The sequence below is a fragment of the Dreissena polymorpha genome, chromosome 10, assembly GCF_020536995.1.
Source record: "Dreissena polymorpha isolate Duluth1 chromosome 10, UMN_Dpol_1.0, whole genome shotgun sequence".
In the NCBI taxonomy this organism is placed as follows: domain Eukaryota; kingdom Metazoa; phylum Mollusca; class Bivalvia; order Myida; family Dreissenidae; genus Dreissena; species Dreissena polymorpha.
This window is the reverse complement of record NC_068364.1, coordinates 3,389,542-3,410,141: the sequence shown is the minus strand read 5'-3', so window position 1 is coordinate 3,410,141 and position 20,600 is coordinate 3,389,542. Positions and strand designations below refer to the sequence as shown.

The window sequence follows — 20,600 nt, the reverse complement described above, 5'->3', positions numbered from 1 at the left end:
TGCGCGGGTTTTCGCCCGTGACAGCTTTTAATCCTGGAAATTATGCAATTTAAAGGCAATGTTAACATATTCGGAATGTATTTCGACAATGCACGCATGATGATAGGGTTTAAAGGAGCCTTTTCATGTTTTTGTTAATTGACAAATTTAAAAAAAATGTATCAGATTTGCAAATTTTCTTTGTAGATCTAGTTGTGATATTTGCGAGGAAACAGTCATACTGGACATTACCTATGCTCCTAAAGTTCCATTATATGCATCTTTTGAAGATGTTAAATCTGAAAATTATAAAGCTGTGTTCCAATGTTTACATTCATCTATTCAAAGTATTTAATGACAAACTATTACACATTCCAATATCTCATTTCTGTGAAAAGGACTATTATGATGCAAGGATTGCGAGTTCCATACAGGTGACGAACTTCAGATTGAATATTTAGGGGCCCATATTAAGGAGTATAGGACAACTATACAGTACGATACCATATAAGAAAAAACGTAATTTCTATGAATACGACAATAAACTTGGTTTATTCTATCTTTAACCTGTTCGTTAGGTTAGGAACAGATTGGCAATACATGTTAAATTGTTTTTCAAGAACTAAATATTCAGTCACATCTTAAAATTGTAGTAAGCTCGTTCATACCATAATTTAAACGTTCACACGAATGATCAGATTACAAAATACTGTACATATCCATAACGTATCGGTAATAAGTGGCGCTGCTCGTAAAAAGTTGAAAAACTGTAAAGTTACTGTTAACAAGACCTCCGCGGTCGAAGACAAATGCACCCCCACCTAACACAGGATTTTACGCAACAAAACTAACCATAAGAGTCAATCTTATCATATTAGTGTGGCTTAGTCACTTAAATAAGTTTTTAGTTGACACAGAATTATTCGCTTCTGTTAAATAATTGTTATAGTAAAAAGCGGTCTGTGTGATAATATTATAGTATTATAACTAGGGGTCAGCACACTTATTGTGACAGTGACCTTGACCTTTAACCTAGTGACCCCAATTTCAATAGGGGTCATCTACTTTTCAAGGTCAACGCGCATGTGAACTATCAAGCCAAAAAGTCAATTCGTTCACAAGTTATTGATCGCAAACGATTTTCACACTAATTGTGACAGTGGCATTTGCATTTGACCTAATGACTCCAATTTCAATGTGGGTCATCTACTTCCAAGGCCAATACGCATGTGAAGTATCAAGCCAATCGGTCGATTCGTTGACGAATAATTGATTGAAAACGATTTTCACACTTTTTGTAACAGTGACCTTGATCTTTGACCTAGTGACCCAAATTTCAATAGGGGCCATCTACTGCCTAAGACCAATGTATACGTAAAGTATCAATCCAATCGGTCAATTTGTCGACGAGTTATTGATCGGAAACGAACTGGTCTACCGACAGACCGACAGACCGATCGACATCCAGCAAAACAATATACCCCCTCTTCTTCGAAGGCGGGCATAAACATAACATGCTATGGTCAGTAATGTTGCAAATAATATATTATTTTAGGACCATAACAATTTAGGATAGGCAGCACAAATTCAGCGTTTCTGTCGGAAAAAATAAACAGGACTTTTTTGTATGTGGCCTAAAAATGCATTATTTGGCCCAGTTGAATGTCAAGATGGCGCATAAGTGAAACATTCATATACCACGCAACTATGCAAGCGATTCAGTGTTATTGTTTATTGTCTTTTATACATTAGCGTGTATTTTATTGAACGCATTGCAATTTGCCCGTATTTTGCATTTTTGCCATTGGTACAAGGCGAGGAGCGCTAAAAATTCGTAAAATATACTGCAAAAATGTCGCACAAAATCGAATTAAGCCAGTGTATGATTGACTGCACTACTGCTGCGTATGTAAATTTTATTAGAACATTTTTCTAAATAATTCACATATGTTAATAACAAAGATCTATCAATTAACAATTTGTTAATATATTTATTCTTAAAAACTAGTAAACAATTTTGTCAATGAAATGCCTTCGTTTTCGTTTGGCCTCGATCATTTTGTGCTTAAACAAAAAAATACTGGGCCATTTTATAAAACTGGCAAACAATTTCATATATTTTGTTCATATCATCTTGACAGCATCGCACATCTATCTATACACAGGCATATATTCAGTTGGCCAGTTACGGCTTCATAATACAGTGTTAATAATTTGTACTGTGCTATCGATTGATTTTAAATCTTGGACAAACGCAAAGTTTGGCGGTATAATTAAGATATTACGATAGATCATCGTATAGTACCTTACTATATTCGTGGGGAATAACTATGTTTCATTTCGTGATATGGAACGCAGTTGAGTTTTTTCCCTTGATGAAAAAAAGTTAATCAAAACACTGATAGCACACAAACGCGATTGGAGAGGAAACTACGGAATCCGGATAGTGCCATCTATAATATCGCCATTCGTTCATCAAGGGCGACACACGATATTTTGCGCAACAGTCGCGGCGACGCACGATATTTTGAACGACCGTTATGAACGCGATCGTCGCCCTTATATATGTGATATCTCGCCCTTTGAACACGACCGTCGCCCTTTGAACACGACCGTCGCCCCTTTTAGAACGCGACCGTCGCCCTTTTATATGCGAGATATCGCAAATAAAAGTGCGACGGTCGCGTTCAATAAGGGCGACGGTCGTGTTCAAAGGGCGACGGTCGTGTTCAAAGGGCGAGATATAACATATATAAGGGCGACGATCGCGTTCATTAAGGGCGACGGTTGTGTTCAAAGGGCGACGGTCGTGTTCAAAGGGCGAGATATCGCATATAAAGGGCGATATTTCGTGTTAAATATATCGTGCGTCGCCGCGAATGTCGCGCAAAATATCGTGCGTCGCCGCGACTGTCGCGCAAAATATCGTGCGTCGCCGCGACTGTCTCTTAAAATATCGTGTATCGTGTGTCGCCCTTGAAAAAAAAGGGCGAGATTATAGATGGCACTATCCGGATTCCGTAGGAAACAGCTGAAGAAGTTAAGTGCAATTATGTGTGATTTATACTAGAAGATAAATGAGATGTAAATAAACATCCAATGCCGCAATCTATCGCTTTTTATAAGAAATCTTCACATCAAAATTTTACAAACTTTATTCGAAATATTTTGCTCAGCATTATTAAACTAGCTCTCGTGAATTCCTATGTACATTTTACTCATAGATTGTTTGTAAGACTTACATATTAGGTTTTGTTCGTGCACGGTTCGCGAACATTACACTATACATATTAAGTTAAATATTAAGATACGCATCAATTGAATAATTTTTTTTAAACATCTTCTTAAAAACAAGAAGCTGATTTATTATTATTAACGACACTTTTAATCTAATCACGCATAACGGTCAGTGCCCGCTTGATATTGGATGCTATATTGATGAAATCATTTGGTAGGCGACTCCGGCTATGATGAAAATCCAGACTATTGCAAATACCAACTTACAGGGTTGTTGTAAACTTTAGGAGAAATGTTCGCTAATCAATGAAATACTTTTTTCTGATATTTTGTCACATATTCTTAAAAGCATTCTCAAAATGAATGCATATTCACATACACATTAATGCATTTAAATGAATGGGAAAATATTATTGACAAAATTGTATACAACAATTTCAAATAATTATTTTTGGGTCAAATTGACAAACAGGTTTGAAACGCGATACGATGGAATAATTCGGAATGCTTCTGATGTTTTCATTAAACCTCGTGGCAACACGTACATGGTACGGTTACATAAGGTACAAATGTTTGCTTGAGTACATACACTAGTACTTGGTTAAGGTTCCTGCCGTTTGATCCATAGGGCCCGGGTTAAAATTACTGCAATCTTTGTTATACTTTAAAAAAAAGTTTCTGTCAATTATAATTTATAAATTAATTGTATGTATGAACAATTAATAAATCATTTTCTTTTTATATTTATATTTTAAGGAGCCAACCACGATGAGTCACGAATGATGACAACACGGTATACATTAAGCTAAATGTTCCGTGCAATTCCGAGATGTGGCGAGTTCTTCAAGAGGATAAGTGTTTCAACACTAAAGATTCATCGACTTTTTATCAAAGACCTATCAATATACATTGTATATTGATAGGTCTTTGTTTTTATGGAATGCTCCGTAAGATTAACTTATTGAAATCGTCGGTTATTTAAAGCGGACTGGTCGTTAAAGTTCGTCTTCTTCGTCGAAACTCGCCCCCTCATTTGCTATTCCTTCGTGTATTGCGGCTAGAGGAAGTAAATAACACACAGCATATCTTAACAGTTACAACATATACATTGTACCGTAGCACTTCTTGTAAGGCTGTGGCCGACAACATTAAGCTACTCTATATTTAGATAACAGATCCATACCTATGATTTTCTAAACCTTATATCGAAGTTAATTAACCCTAACGCTGCATTGATGTTGTGTGTGTGTGTGGTTTCTAAGGTAGTTTGGAGATATGTCTATTTTATTAAATGGACGAAGACAATTTCTATCAGGTCACTTGTAATTTATACACATTTGTTAATATATAATATTTTAGTATGATTATCTATATATTTATATAAAATCAGACTTAAAACAACAAAAAATGATGATAATAGATACCTTTGATTTTCACAACTCTAGGCCGACGTTTTGTCATATATAATTCATGAAAGCTTTTCTCCCGTTTCACAATGGATAAAACGCTTTGTTCAACTTCAGGGGAAGTAGCGTCCCTGATGCTTTGATGGGATCCGTCGTCATCGTCATTATCTGACGACATCAAGGCATTCTTGTCGCTGATTGGTGGATACAATTCGTCAAGCTCGGTTGCCATTGGCGGAATATTGGTGGTAGGCGGTGCCATAGAAACGTCTTGGTCGATAAATGGATTAATTGACAGTTGACCTGTGTTAATAAATCAATGTCAGAGACGTAGATAACAGTTATCTACGTCTCTGATAATGTATTTTTTTAATTATATAAATTAACTGGCGGTTCTACAAAAGCTGCTTATTTATATAAAAAGTCATTACAATCGATTTTCGACGTACAGTGACATTAACTTCAAAATTGATTTTCATCCATGAAATTGACAATAGATTTTTTCCTACTGTTTTTTCAACGTGTTTAAAGCAAATTGGATCATGCATTCACGCTATTTTTTCACTACTTCACATATAAACTCACGACGGGTCAGGGTTATGATTTCTCTCAAAATACAGTGGAAGACTGGCTTTTGGATCGCATGTCGACTAGAGTACGAGTGTTCGCAAATAGGGGTTAGGAAGCAATCTAGTGTTAAGGGAAATCGGACTTATTGTTGCCGGGTTTCATTTTTTCGGCTTAGCTGTTTAACGTCACTTTTGACCTGACCTGACCTGTGTAAGTTTCCAATAAAATTCAAATACAATTTCCCGCGGCTAGACACGAATGAATACACTTCATTTATTCCATTTGCCTATTTGAGTATACCACCAGAACATTGGAAACATGTCCGCGTCTTTGTAACACTGTTTAACTGCATGAAACAATTGTATCTCTAATGAAAAGGTTTAGTAGAAGAACAGTTTTACACTTAACTCTAGACATCAATACAGTCTGTGCGTGCACCTTTTATTTTCAGAGGATTGCCAGCGCAAGAGCGTTTGTACTTAAAGGCTATGCTCTCATATTTAGTACTGACTTCCATATTCCTGTCAACATGTTAACATGTAAAAGTATAAAGAGCAGTGGAAGCGTGGCCTCACTTTATTGCATTGCATTTCAACCCGCGAGGTATCAGAGTCAGTTCGCGGCCAGTGTGTGTGAATGTCAGAGTTTATTTACAGGTCATCGCTGCGTCTTCACGACTACCTTATGTGCTGACCTGAGTTCGCGGCCAGTAAATTTATCGTTATGTAATATAGACGCTATCCGTGAACTAAGTGAACTGGAATTTTCTTCAGACCAGAAATTCGTTAAATGAAGATATTCAGCGATATAATTATGGTATGTCAATAATAGATTCTTAATGTGTTTTCAATAATACCATTATAAATATTATTTTTGATTAATTTAACAAGAATTATTCCACCATATTGACTAATGTATCAAGCATGAGCGCGATGATTCTCGGTACTGTTAATAATGGAATCAAATAGCAATGCCCGACAAACCACTAAAACAGGTTTGTTCGAAGAACGCGCGTATACATATTTAAAATATGCACGGATACTTCGCGTGTGGCCGGTTGACTAATATGTTTTAATTTCACTTCCATTCTTCTTTTGGTTTTCTGTTTTGTATCTATAGGTTTATGACCAGCAATCTGTAATAATGTAAAATAAGCCGCGAAAACTCCGCGTAACATCCCGTACTGCGTGTGATGCAGCTAAGAACTGCACAGAAAAAGACATTCGCTATCCTTGATCTCATTGATTGAACTCTTTAACTTTCACAAACTCCAACACAATCAACGCCGTATATCTTTTTTTTTAAAGATATTTCTTGTTAGTAGTAAGTTGCAAAGAATTGTGACTTGAAACCTGGTTGTTTGAAAGATTGGATTGTGGTATTTTGTTTTCTTTGTCGATGTTTAGGATAATGCCAAAAAGGGCCCATATGGTTCGTTATTCTTCAGAAAAATCACATCGACTTTTGTCGTGTTAAACTTGTTGCAAATTCTACTGATACATAGCCCATATTCAAATGGTGATTTCTGACGCGATCAAACGTAATCCAAAAAGTTCCATTGTGTACACACCGGTCTTACTAACAATAACGTAGTGACGTCACCATTCTTAGCGCGATTTTACCCAGGTCAGTAAGACCGGTCAATCTGAACGCATCGGACAATGGGCTACACCACACAGACGATCGCCGTTATGGCGGAATTGTCCGAGGAGTCCCGATTGTAAGACCGGTGTGTATACAATGGTCTAAGTATAGAGGTGACAATAACGTAGTGACGTCACCATCTATGTATAGAATGAAGAAGTTCATTTAATGTCATTCGTTTTCTTATACGGATTTCCGAATATGAATATAACAATAGGCATCAAACACCATGTTTCGCGTTGTTGTTGTTGTTTGTCCAACGTTACCTTCTGCCCTTATTGCCGGGTCTGGAGCAGTCGCATCGATGGAACCAGACAACGGAACTGTTCCCACGATAACCAACAATGGTAGCCGAATGTGCAGACGTTCCTGAGATGAGGTTACCTTCAACTTAGAAATAAAGAAAACATTACGCATATTCCATTTGAAAAATAACTTTATTATATTGAAAGTGTTCCGGTTGTGAATTTAAAATCTAACTAAATATGCAATTTATAATTAGCTAATTCAAAAAAAAAACGTACACATCGTGACACATGTGTGTTGTTCACCATATGCGACGACGCAGTAACGACATGGCTACGATCTAGCAACGAGTAATGGCTGATATATATTATTGTGCTATGTTACGAGTCGTTTCGTAAAGTAGATAAAATATTAATTTGAATACATGAACTTGACTTACTTCTTTTCCAACTTCAGATTACTTTTAAAATTCAATTCAGTACACTTTTCTTTAAATATGATGTGGGCTGATCGTTATTAATGAAACATACACTAACGGTAACTACGGACTTATAATGGATATGTATTTTTTTAAGCGTTTTTCAAATGCCATATAATACCTCGACAACATAATCAACGTCAATTAGTGAACATCCTGGCAATGACGTCACGTGAAGTGAAGTCGGTAAAACTAGATACTCCTGCTCATAGAGCTCCCTTCGTCCGGATTTCACTTTCCCTCGTATTATCTCGCATATGGTGACCTTTTCTCGTGTAATCGATTCCATGGGCGAGTCGCCGTACGTTATAATCTGAAGAAAAGAAAGATGTGCGTTCATATAATAGTTATGTGTATCCTGTAGTCGTTAATACTGGTTTGGTCATACATTTTCTCGTTTTGATTGCTTCGCTGCGATTTAACGGTAGCAAACTTATCACAGCGGTTACTTCCTCTATGCTTTGACGGTACCCCCTACAGCGGTTATTTCCTTTACAAGTTAACGGTTACACACTCATCACAGGAATTACTTCCCCAACCGGTTAACGGTAACAAACTCATCGCAGCAATAAATTGCCCAACGGATTACCGGTAACAAATTCATCGAAGCTATTGTACTTTTCAAACGCGCAATGGTAACAAACTCGTTGCAACAATTACTTTCCCAACGGGTTAACGGTAACAAACTCATCGCAGCAATTACTTTCCAAACGGTTAAAGGGACTGTCAACCACGACGACGAAGAAAAGAAAAGTTGTAAAATACCGTATTTTTTACAATCATTAGTTTATATTTATTAAAATATCGAGACTGGTATATTACATAACTTGAAAAAAGTTGTTAAGTTTTGATATTTTCAGCATATTCGGTAAAAAACGTTACTGGGTATGTCTACCAGGTAACGACCAGTTAATTATAAATAACGCAAGTAGATTGATCATCATCGTCACGTGGTAAACCCAGTAATGCAAACTGTGCATGCGTAGTGAATTGTATATATTTTATATATAAAATAACCAATCTACTTGCTTTATTTATAGTGTGTATATCGTTATGTCACATATTTTCGCGATGTACTTTCGATTTCACATCGCGAAATTTTATTTTATTAACGAATATACTAAAAATATGAACTGTTTTCAAGTAATGTGATATACCAGTCGTGATATTTTAATCAATATAAACTAATAATTGTACAAAAATACGGTATTTTATAACTTTTCTTTTTTCGTTATTCGTGGTTGACGGTAACAAATTCATCGCAACAATTACTTTCCCAACGGGTTAACGGTATCAAACTCATCGCAGGAATTACTTTCCCAACGGGTTAACGGTAACAAACTCATCAAAGCAATTACATTCCCAACGGGTTAACGGTAACAAACTCATCGCAGGAATTACTTTCCCAACGGGTTAACGGTAGCAAACTCATCAAAGCAAATACATTCTTAACGGGTTAACGGTAAAAAACTCATCAAAGCAATGACTTTCTCAAAGGGTTAACGGTAACAAACTCATTGCATCAATTACTTTACCTACGTGTTAACGGTAACAAACTCATCGTAACAATTACTTTCCCAACGGGTTAACGGTAACAAACTCATCGCAGCAATTACTTTCCCAACGGGTTAACGGTAACAAACTCATCAAAGCAATTACATTCCCAACGGGTTAACGGTAACAAACTCATTGCAACAATAACATTCCCAACGGGTTAACGGTAACAAACTCATCAAAGCAATTACATTTTCCGACGGGTAAACGGTAACAAACTCATCACAGTAATTACTTTTTCAACGGGTTAACGGTAACAAACTCATCAAAGCAATTAGATATCCCGATGGGTAAACGGTAACAAACTAATCAAAGCAATTACATTTCCAACGGGTTAACGTTAACAAACTCATTGCAACAATAACTTTCCCAACGGGTTAACGGTAACAAACTCATCAAAGCAATTACATTCCCAACGGTTTAACAGTAACAAACTCATCAAAGCAATTACATTCCCAACGGGTTAACGGTAACAAACTCATCAAAGCAATTACTTTTCCAGCGGGTTAATGGTAAAAAACTCAGCCAATCAAAATCATGAAAGCTGTGCAGTTTTCGACGTAAAAGGAAAACAACAGGAAATTCTTATATCATTTACAGTCAATATTTGTAGAAAAAGAATGAAAAATGCCAATTTAAACCATATATCACAAAATATTTGAAGCGATAATAATGACACTAGATCTCTCATCTGTGTAATGGGACATGACCGGTTTGTAACACATGGATATAATTGAACAATCTTCATAGAGGACCAATATATGATGTTGCGATATAAATATTGAAATCCTTAGGTCTTCGAGACTTTAAAATTCATATACATTATAAATCTACATAAAAATCTATTTTAAATTATACATCTAAATTACTCTAAGCGTCGCCTGGTGTATGTCCAGTTTTGGTCGCTGGGGCATGATTTTAACAAACTTATTAGAGTACCACTATACGATGTTACAGACAAAATATTAGACTCCAGAGTCAATGATCCTTACGGTTTCAGAGAAGTTATACCGGTAAGTCTATATAAATCCTGTGTGGGACAATCTTTGTTAGGAGATAATTATACAACACCTAATAATAAACCTCTGACCCTTGCAGTTTTAGAAAAGTTAATTAATCTTTCTTTTATAATTAACAACTACATTTACTGCAATCACTTATAGGTTTTCATAAAATCTGTCCAGCGGTTTAGGAGATGTCGTTCGCATATAACGGGTGATTTAATTACTCACTTTTTATTTAAATGTTTTTGGCTAGCTTATAATTCTAGTATTATATATTTATTAATTTATACAAAACTCACTACATACCTTGTATAATTTTATTTTCGATGACAATATTGTGACGTCACTTCCGTTAAATACCTCTGCGTCACATACAATTGACTGTCCAGGAGTAAAACCGCGCCTGTTAATTCGCATGAAAGCCGAAATGGATCCCTGAAAATCAATGTACATGTACAAATGTGTATCGGATTCTTTCTTTTCACATACATAACACTTTTCCGTGCGTTATTCGTATGACAAAATTTACAGTTGAACCATAATCAACCTTGCGTTTATGTGGTTTGATTTTCAGAATAACAAAAGGCATTATTCGTGTTGTTTTCTTCTTTTGTGGTTGAAAGTTATAACAAAATATGTTTTTTAGTTCAAATTTGATGGTGGATGGCTCACCGGCGTCAGTCGTCGTGTGTCGTCCGCTGTAAACAATTTGCTTCAATTGACAGTTCATAAACCGCTACGGAAACTTTCCTTAAACTTCACAGGAGTGATCCTTTTGTGACCTTCCTTTAATCCCATTTTTTTTACATATGTAGGTTACTTTGCCTCTTGGATCGAAAATGACTACGCATCATGAGTCACATGATTGATATAACATTAAATAGCAGAATATATTTTTAGCAAAATCTTCGTATTTATAAGGACGAGGTTCAGTGGTGTACTGTTTGTCATGCAACACCAAAGGGTAATCCTCTTCCATGTGTGTTCAGATCATGCCTCGGGGTCAAAATTGGACCCAGTCTGGAAGTAACCTGTCATCCTTTTATGAATATGTATTTAAAACTTCAGACATCTTCTGCCCCAAAACCGCAAGGCCCAGAAGTTTTTCATTTGATGTGGCATCATATTATTGCCATCTGGTATTGTTTTTCAAGTCTTGATCATGAAGTCCTAATCGGCCTCACATCGTGGGTAACTCGTTTCCGCTATAAGTATATTATGAAAGCTTACATAAATCCTCTCCTCTTAAACCACAGGGTCCTGAGTTTTGGTATATGATATGTCTCATGATATGACGATCCTCTGCCAAGATTGTTTAACTCATGACCCTCGGTACAAAACTAGGCCCTCCCTAGAGGTCCCTTTTAAGGGAATACTGTATAGTTTATGTGAATACTGTAAAGTTTATGTGAATACTGCATGGTTTCTAATAGTTTTTCTTCGCAACTATAAAATTGTATGGTAGACTAGATATTTCGTATTTTGCACCATGTAGGGGTCCTGTACATTATTTCTTCAAATCATGCCCTTCTGATCAAAACCGGTCCAAGGGTTCACAGTGTATAAAGACTAAAATAATAGAAAAATGACTATCTGAAACTGAAAGGACTAGAGGCTATGTTAAATCATGAAGTTCTACTACATTTATTCAGATTTTTACTGTGCGATCAAAATTCGACTCCACTTGTTGATTACTTGTTCTGCTTGTTTCCTAATATATCGAACAATTTATTCCCAAAAGTCCCCCAGCTAAGTTTAGCGATTCAGGGCCATCATGACAATGCTGTTTACATGGGCTTTTACGTAAGCATTATTAAAAACTTTTTGACATCTCATGCTTTCCGCGGTCTGTATGTTTTACAACGTAATATGATATTTATTTACCTACGCTTGTTTACGTACTTTATTTTAGTTTAGAATAACTTATCATTCGAATCATCTCGGTCATATCCGCATATAACACAATTTTATTACGGGTAGAAGCTGTTCTTGAAAAATTGGTCTCGGGTAACGCCGCAACTCATGCGTCGCAGGTTAGATCCCCATCTCAACCCAAACAAATTAACTCTGTATTTCGCATGAGACTTAAAACCTATGTGCCTCACACCTCAACCTTCTGTAGCACATATCGACCATGGCGGCTCGTCTCTTGCATTATCATCCATAATTCAACTAATAAGTCTTCTAGGATAGTGCCCCAGACAACTCAATTAAAACGTACTAGACACATGATGTGTCTTGTATAATGAATATTTGTGTTGCATTAATTTAAATGTAAGCATTACAAGTGAATTCATACTTCTAGTAAGCAAAGTTGAAATAGTGTTTCGGCGACTATATCTACAGCCATCAGTGCCGGATAGCACCGTGGATGCCCATAGGCAGTGAAACTTTCTGGGCCAACGCACCAGCCCCTAGTCGGCCTAGTGCTTACTACAGCGCCAGCGCCCAGTCGATTTTACTAGTTTAACCCATTTATGCCTAGCTAGAAAAAAAGGCCTTGGCAAACAGCGTAGACCCAGATGAGACGCCGCGTGGTGCGGCGTCTCATCTGGGTCTGCGCTGTTTGCTTAAAGGAATTTCTGTAAGAAATATTCTAAATATAGAAATAAATAAACTAGACATCCCTAATTGTGGAAATAAATTAATGCAATTTAGAAGTATGGGAGAGTCCACTAGTCATCAATGGGTTAAATTAGCCTACCAGTGCCAAGGCTGGCAAGACATAACATGTGACAATGGCTTTAATCGAAACATAACATTTGATATACAATAATCGGCTTTCTCTAGTCATTTTATTATGCTAGTTAGTAAAAACATATTTCGTAATGGTCTCATAGGGCCCCTAGAAGTCGCGAGGCCCCTAGGCAGTTGTCTACTCTGCCTAATGGTTTATCCGGGACTGACAGCCAGTAAATGCATTGGTATCAGGCAAACATTGTTATTAAAATACTATATTTAGATGAAAGATAATTTCCGGAAACATTCGGAGATAGGTAATATCAAGCCTACCTGATTCAGGCAACATCCGCACATTACACAAGAATCTTCATCCTCGGCGGGTTCCTGGAAAAAAATCTCTTGTACATCGGTTACTAGTTAATACGTGAGAGAAGCGACGTCTCTTCTATGTGATTGACAAAGCGATTTTTCTACTATTACTTAATGTAAAGCATTTAGATACCCTCGCTTCAACGATGTCTATCGTTAGTCTATGTTTTTTCACTGTGACTAAATTACCACTCCAAGTTACCTCTTAGGTCCATGCTCAACCATAATGAGAAAGTAGGGGATACGACTGTGTGGAGTTTAGCAATGTGATAAATCAGTGATAGTTTGGCCCCAATCAAATTTGTTAGAATGAGGTGAACGATGAGTCGGGAACCAGACTAAGTCCTGAAAAATGCCTTATTTTTTATTTCGCAGCCATTTTACTTTCACAGCCCTTATCAAACTCCCGACATCATAACAAGCTACTTGATGAGCTAAGTTCTATATTTAATATCGTATAAGAAAGATATTAATCCAAGTTTCAAACACGTCAATTACGGTTCATGAAAATGTTTTGCAAAGGTCCGGACAACATCGAGTATTCCGAATTTGAAAATATGCATACAATTTTTCCGGAATCCTCCGCAAGATATACTCCACTCTGGACCCAACCGGCTTTTTATTGCATAAAGTAGCAAATAATGATTTATTATGTAATTATATATAATTCAATTGCTTGTTTTTGCATGACAAAATAATAAGAAAATAATTTGGAATGATAATCATGCGTTTACCCGCTGTGTATTGCATCACTTTTTTATGCGTAGTATATCGCCTTATAACGCAGGCGGATCACAAGTTGGGTGTATCAAAGCCAAGATGGCTGGTAGTTAGTCTACTCTTTACGGAGAATCCGGAGATGGACGAAGTGTTACGATTGGATATACTCGTGTCTAATCAACCAATCGTGATACACCGCTTATCTCCGGAACCTCCGTAAGAAAGCTCGAATCGTTAATTCAAAACTTTCGCTTTCGGTTTAATAATGGTTTTTATCAAGTTTTTGTTTTGAGCATTTCTCCATTTCTCCATTAAAGACTCGCAAATTGATGTCGATGGTTACAAATGTCAATAATTGTGTGTGTGTTTTTTAAAGTGTTAGGTTGATTGAACTCGATTTTATAGGCAAACTTGAGACATAGTTTGTGCATATATTTTGCCTTTATCAGGTAGAACTTTGAGCTGTACGTAAGTACTCATAGAATCTCAAAGCATTCGAGAAGAACAAGGTGGGATTGGACGTTTTGCAAACAGCTCTTGTTACAAAAAGCAATGTAGTGACAATTCGGAAATCTATAAGGATGTGCTTTTAATCAATATGACAGGTCACCGCTAGCTGGATTTTTCTTTTTTGAAATGTTTTTAGAGAACAAGACTTCATGAAGAAAAGAAGAAAATGTTTGTTAAGTTATTTTACCATAGCACCTGGTATACGATTCAGATCCAACTGCCTTTCTACCGGAAATTCCACTTTACCGGATTGGTCGAGTAAGCCCCAGACACCGACAATTTTGGCTTTGATCCAGTAACGAACATAGCCGTGTATCCCTGTCAAAATAGTCACGCAAATCAGTATAAACTAAAGTTTTGACGAAAACATCTGATGCCGTATTGGGTATCGTGTTGTAACATAACATTACTTTAGCAATTTCTATCTCATGTTTTGAAAAAAAATGCACACGTCCAGCATATAAGTTTAAATGTCTTCATTAAAAATTGTAGGCAAGATTATTCCGATGTACCCACTAAACTTATATATTGGTGGGTGAAATAAATAAACAAAAAATCATATTGTCTCTGCCCATATGCGCATTAAGATACGATTGCTTTCTGCGATATTGATATTATTTATAATTTAATGTAAATGTTATTGAAATAAAGTCAATTGAAACTCATTGTTATGGTATTTCATTTACAAATGTACATATCCAGTGGAATGTTTTTGTACTATCAATTTGAGATCCTTTAACTTAATTCGTATGATTTACGTTTTTTTTTTGCCACATTCATGCATATCCCAACGCATATTGTATTCTGATTCCGATTATTAACATATAGTCTTGTGAAGTTTATGTTTTGTATACATTTCAGTGATGACTGTAATGGAACGTTAAAAAGGGAAATTTAGAAAAAAAGATAATTGAAATTTACCTTCAAACGAGGATGGAATGTCGTCTGCTAAGTCGAACTCAAAGCTATGCACGTGCGTTCCAGAATCGATGAACTCCACGTGGGGCGTGACGTCACTTCCGTTGACAACCGATTGGTTTAATTCTTAAGAAAATAATTCAGTCGACGATAACGTATAATATTAAATGATACATTGTTATTCATGTTCTATCGTTCTTGCAACTAACGTCAAAATACATGTTCCGAACAAAGTGCCCCATAGCTTTTAAAATTTAACACAATTACAACAATCATGCAACAAAAACAACAGAAATTAAACAGGGAGACATCGCAATTTTTTTAGTTTGGTAAAAAGGTGAAGGCAAACGTTTGTTCCCGACTATAATATTTTTGATCACTTTGTGCGATTGTTTAAACCAACAGACTGATTTTGGTCCCACTAACAGATGCGGTATTTGCAAACAACATTACGCCAGAAATCAAATATATGTTACTTGTAACACAACGCATTACGTTTTGTATTTTTTAAATATCGTTTGAAAATTGCTATTCATAAGTCGTTGGTGTTAGAGATGCGTTAGTAGAAGAGACATCACTACCGACATGGCGTCAAACACCGAACCCTTTATTTAAAAAAACTACATACATGTACATTTATAAGGTGAAGTGGTAGAGGCTCCTGCAATACCTTGGTGTTGCAGACTTATCTCATCATGTATAACGTCCCTAGAGAATGACCACTTCCCACCTTTATTTTTTTTATCAAACTTGCCGAGTCTCACGGCGTTGATTTCAGTCTAGCTTTGGCCACCCTAAACAACTCCTTGAAATCACATTCCCATGGGTAGACCGAATAGAAGAGGGCCACGAGAGGATAGGAAGGTGTCAAAGTACCAAAATATGTCAGAAATGCGCTGGGAGTAAAGGTACACCACCTTGATAGACCTTGGTGAGAGTAAAGGTACACCACATTGATAGACCTTGGTGAGAGTAAAGGTACACCACATTGATAGACCTTGGTGAGAGTAAAGGTACACCACATTGATAGACCTTGCTGGGAGTAAAGGTACACCACCTTGATAGACCTTGGTGAGAGTAAAGGTACACCACATTGATAGACCTTGGTGAGAGTAAAGGTACATCACATTGATAGACCTTGATGAGAGTAAAGGTACACAACCTTAATAGACATTGCTGAGAGTAAAGGTACACTACCTTGATAGACCTTGGTGAGAGTAAAGGTACACCACATTGATAGACCTTGCTGAGAGTAAAGATACACCACCTTGATAGACCTTGCTGAGAGTAAAGGTACACCACCTTGATAGACCTTGGTGACGTGGGATGTAGATGTTCCCTGTCCAAACAGTATGGAAAGCAGCAAAGCTAGAAAATTCTCGATCCAGTCTCTTAGCCGCAGCAGAGAAAGCGTGTTACGAGGTAAGGATTGGGACTCCTTACGACTGATGGGAACTCGGCCTATGGATGTACGTGAGCAACTGTAGGTACTATATCACTCAACTAAATTTAAAAATAAAATCCGGACATACATGCAAACTTGAAATAATAGTTGGTTCATTAATGCATCTTCAAAGAGTTTTGGGAAAACAATTACAGGCCATGTAAGATCCCTAGAACATTACTGCTGTATGTTACACCACCTTTCTTCCTAGGCTATATTTCCGTTGGTGGACTTATTTATGCATCTCTTAAATTATTTATGCATCTCTAAAAACAGGTGACACAAGGGTTAATAGACCTTGTACTGTCCCCACATACCTTTCCCTAGTATGGGTATTTTCTGGTTAATATAGTCTTCCTGTTCGTACAGCTGTCGTTCTTCTCCGGTGTTTGGGTCGATTTCCCGCCATTCAGCCATGCAACGTCCCTTGACCTTGATTTCTATGCCTGTAAACAGATGCGCGTTTAAAGCAAGAACATGGTGCAGGATCAACGGGGTTCACATGGGTTTACACTAGGGTTGGACAGAATGTAAACACACGATTAAGAACTTATTTTGCAAATACCTCAAATCATTAAAGTACATTTGCAAAAATCTTTAGCGCTTAAAATACAGTTGTTCATGCAGTTTGTGCCGATATCTCAAGATTTAAGAATAAATCATAAGATACATCTGAAATCGGTGCCAAAATGTCATGTTGGGTGCAGCATAACCGTGTACATGATTGCGTTACACAACGAATTTTTGGCCAAGAGAACAGGCTTATTAAATAGAGTAATTCTGATGTGTTTGAATTGAAAATAATAATTGCAAGAAAAACTGTTTTAAAAAGTTATTTGTGAACCCCACAAAGTCACGTGAACTGATTTGAACAAATCTATGCGTAAAAACAAGTCAATTAAAGGATTGACTGGAGGGCATGTCTATACATCGGGACGAATAGATCAAGAGTACGAATGAAGCAAATGTCTATGTCTGGAAATAATTCGTTCAAAGAACTGAATGGAGGAAACAGTGTGTACTATACTACTCAAATGAATTTCAAAATAAATCGGATCATTAGTTGCATCTCGAAAGTATAGATGGCTCTTTTATCCCTTTTATATCTTTTATATTGATTGATATATGTGAAGACAGTTAAATGATTATATCTTTTAAACAAAGCCAATAGATAATGAAAGTGTTCATAATGATGATATGTTGTGGATGATTTTGGTGAATATCTGATTATGTGATGATGACGATGATGGCAATGGTCGATGATGGTAGTGCTGCTGTTGACGCTGCTGTTGAAGAAAACGACTACAAAGATGCTGATGAAGATTCTGATGATAATTATGATGCCGACGATGATGATCATGACGATGATTGTAATGATGATGATGATGATGACAGTTTTTAGGACCACAATCACGAAATTGATTCTGATAAAAATGATGATGGTGATAATAATAATGATTTAGACGGCGAAAATCATGATGCTAATGATTTACGATGACAATAATGTTACCTTGTATTTTCATACTCCGTCGCAGAACCAATACGAGTTTCCCTCGCACAGTTTGTCCCGTGACGTATTTTCCGTCCGCACTATTATCCAAACACACCTCCAATCTTGCAACAGACGCCATTGTGAACTTACTTCAATACCGGTACGTGATTATAGCTGTCAGAATTGACGTACATTTAATTGTTCCGAAAAAAATGCCTTTTTTCATTTGTCGTTCCGAATACATAAGCGTAATAATTTTATTTGATAAAAATTATAAACTGATAAAACAAGAAATATTGGACTCTTTGCATGAACAGCATTATGGTCCTAACCTATTTTTCCTCATAGAGTTATTCAATGCGAGTATTGTTTATAATTATGTTTATTCTTCGTCCGATGTGTGTCTTAATCCACTTTCATTTACATCGTAATTTAGCAGGCCGGCTTCGTTAATGCAATTAAAGTCTGACTTAATACTCTGCATCATAAGAAAAAAACACATTTTTGTGTAAAAAATAAATCCATGATTATTAAATATCAATGATACCTGAATGTGACATGGTTCATATCGTGGCGATCAATACCTAATAGATTCCAATGGTATTAAAGACAAAAACATTTAATGAGATTGCTATCGGATGATCAATGTCTGATCGGAGAATAGATACGTGTTTAATCTGTACTGCAGGTAATTCAGTCATGGTAGATGTAGCAGAGCTTAATGTATTGAGCTTCTTTAATTCGTGGTGTTTTTTTCTATAGTTAAGCGTAGAAATGTACACGTGTGTCTGTTCGCCATTACTCTTTGTTGCCTGTCGGGGATAAAATAAACACAATTTCTGATAATAATTATCGAGAACAGTTATAAAGAAGCCTTCAATATCTATTCCCCAAAGATTAACTTCAATGCATTACTTGTACATATCTTACTGGAAACATCAATGTGGCAAATATAAGACACCATAAACTAATAATAATAATAATAATAATAATAATAATAATAATAATAATAAGCAGTTTATATATTTAGTCGAAACCCACAATGTACGGTGGTTGAGTTGTGCCACATTGTTCTGTCGCGTAGTCGGGAGTAAAGGGCGTCATATGGCGGTCCTTGTCCCATTGGTATCTATCCCGAGTTGGTGACTTCCAAGATCACCAACACACCAAGAACGACAAACGGGAACCGCCAAGACGACACAGTCGTAAAAACAAGAAAAAGATAATGAAGAAAAAACATTAAAAACAATTAAAGGGGCCTTTTCACGTTTTGATAAATGGACAAAAGAAAAAGAATTGTTTCAGAATCCCTAATTGTCGTTGTAGTTATGATATCTGTGAGTAAACTACTTAACTTATAACATGATCTAAATATCAATTATATGCATCTTTTGACGATTTAAAAACCTGAAAATTATAATGCGTTGCAACGCGAAACGATTAAATACATGTAATTTGGAGAGTTCTGTTGGTGTCGTAATATTTTGTGATACTACGAGGAGTGCTTATATAAAGTATAAAATATATCTCTCATTGTACGAGCACGGATGACCGAGTGGTCTAAGCGATAAACTTTTACTCCAGGTGTCATAGGTTCGAGCCCAGTTGTCGGTTACTGTTTTTTTTTCTTTAACTTTATTCTTGTTTTTTTACTGGAACTTTTTAGATCCAATATAAAGCATTTAATGACAAACTTTAATACATGCCAGAATCTGTGAAAAGACCCCTTTAAAAATACTAGTAATGCACAAGCGCCAAAAAGGTATAAACTTATGGTTACATTATTATAATGTTTCTAGTTACGAACACTCAATAAGTTTACGCATTTTATCTCATTAAGTACGTTACAAAATCAATTCAGATCGACTGTGTCACATTCCACCTTGTAGTTGATTATGTAGTTTGACTGGTTTCCTCTCTTTATTCCAGTTATTGCCCTTTACTTGCGAACTATCTTCATAAATATTTCACTTGAGTAAATTGGTTAAATTATTGTATGATAAAATGGTGTGTCCAATATATCATCATTCACTTGTATATTGTGTATATTGATATTGTGATCTATGTAAATTATATGATTCTTGCATTCACAGCTCGTACCGGAGACGTAGATGTAGGTCTCCGATTATACTTGGACGTGTTATATCTCTAAATTGAAACTCATGTACAGAAACCCTGAATAAGGAATGTCTTGGTATACTAACATGTTCTTTACAACTTATAGAGGAAATAAAAGTCATTCAGACAATACTTAACCTTCTTGGTGCTTAAGTTCCTACTTAGCTGATTCCTTAACGCATGTTTAGGTGAAAAACTCAGAAACCCGGTACAATTACCATTTCAAACC

The 20,600-nt window shown here is 36.3% G+C and overlaps 1 protein-coding gene across 1 annotated transcript; it reads right to left on the bottom strand.

Moving 5' to 3' along the window:
• Positions 1 to 3,646: 3,646 nt before the first annotated feature.
• On the bottom strand, positions 3,647 to 18,649 carry LOC127848832 (arrestin domain-containing protein 3-like). The gene is made up of 10 exons (XM_052381486.1): positions 18,272 to 18,649; positions 17,079 to 17,207; positions 15,321 to 15,443; positions 14,587 to 14,717; positions 13,131 to 13,184; positions 10,425 to 10,553; positions 7,682 to 7,873; positions 7,103 to 7,226; positions 4,641 to 4,925; positions 3,647 to 4,273 (listed from the first exon to the last, which is right to left on the bottom strand). Exons 1-10 carry the CDS (start codon positions 18,390 to 18,392, stop codon positions 4,212 to 4,214), a joined length of 1,350 nt encoding a protein of 449 aa, XP_052237446.1. The 5' UTR covers positions 18,393 to 18,649; the 3' UTR covers positions 3,647 to 4,211.
• Between the last annotated feature and the right edge of the window lie 1,951 nt (positions 18,650 to 20,600).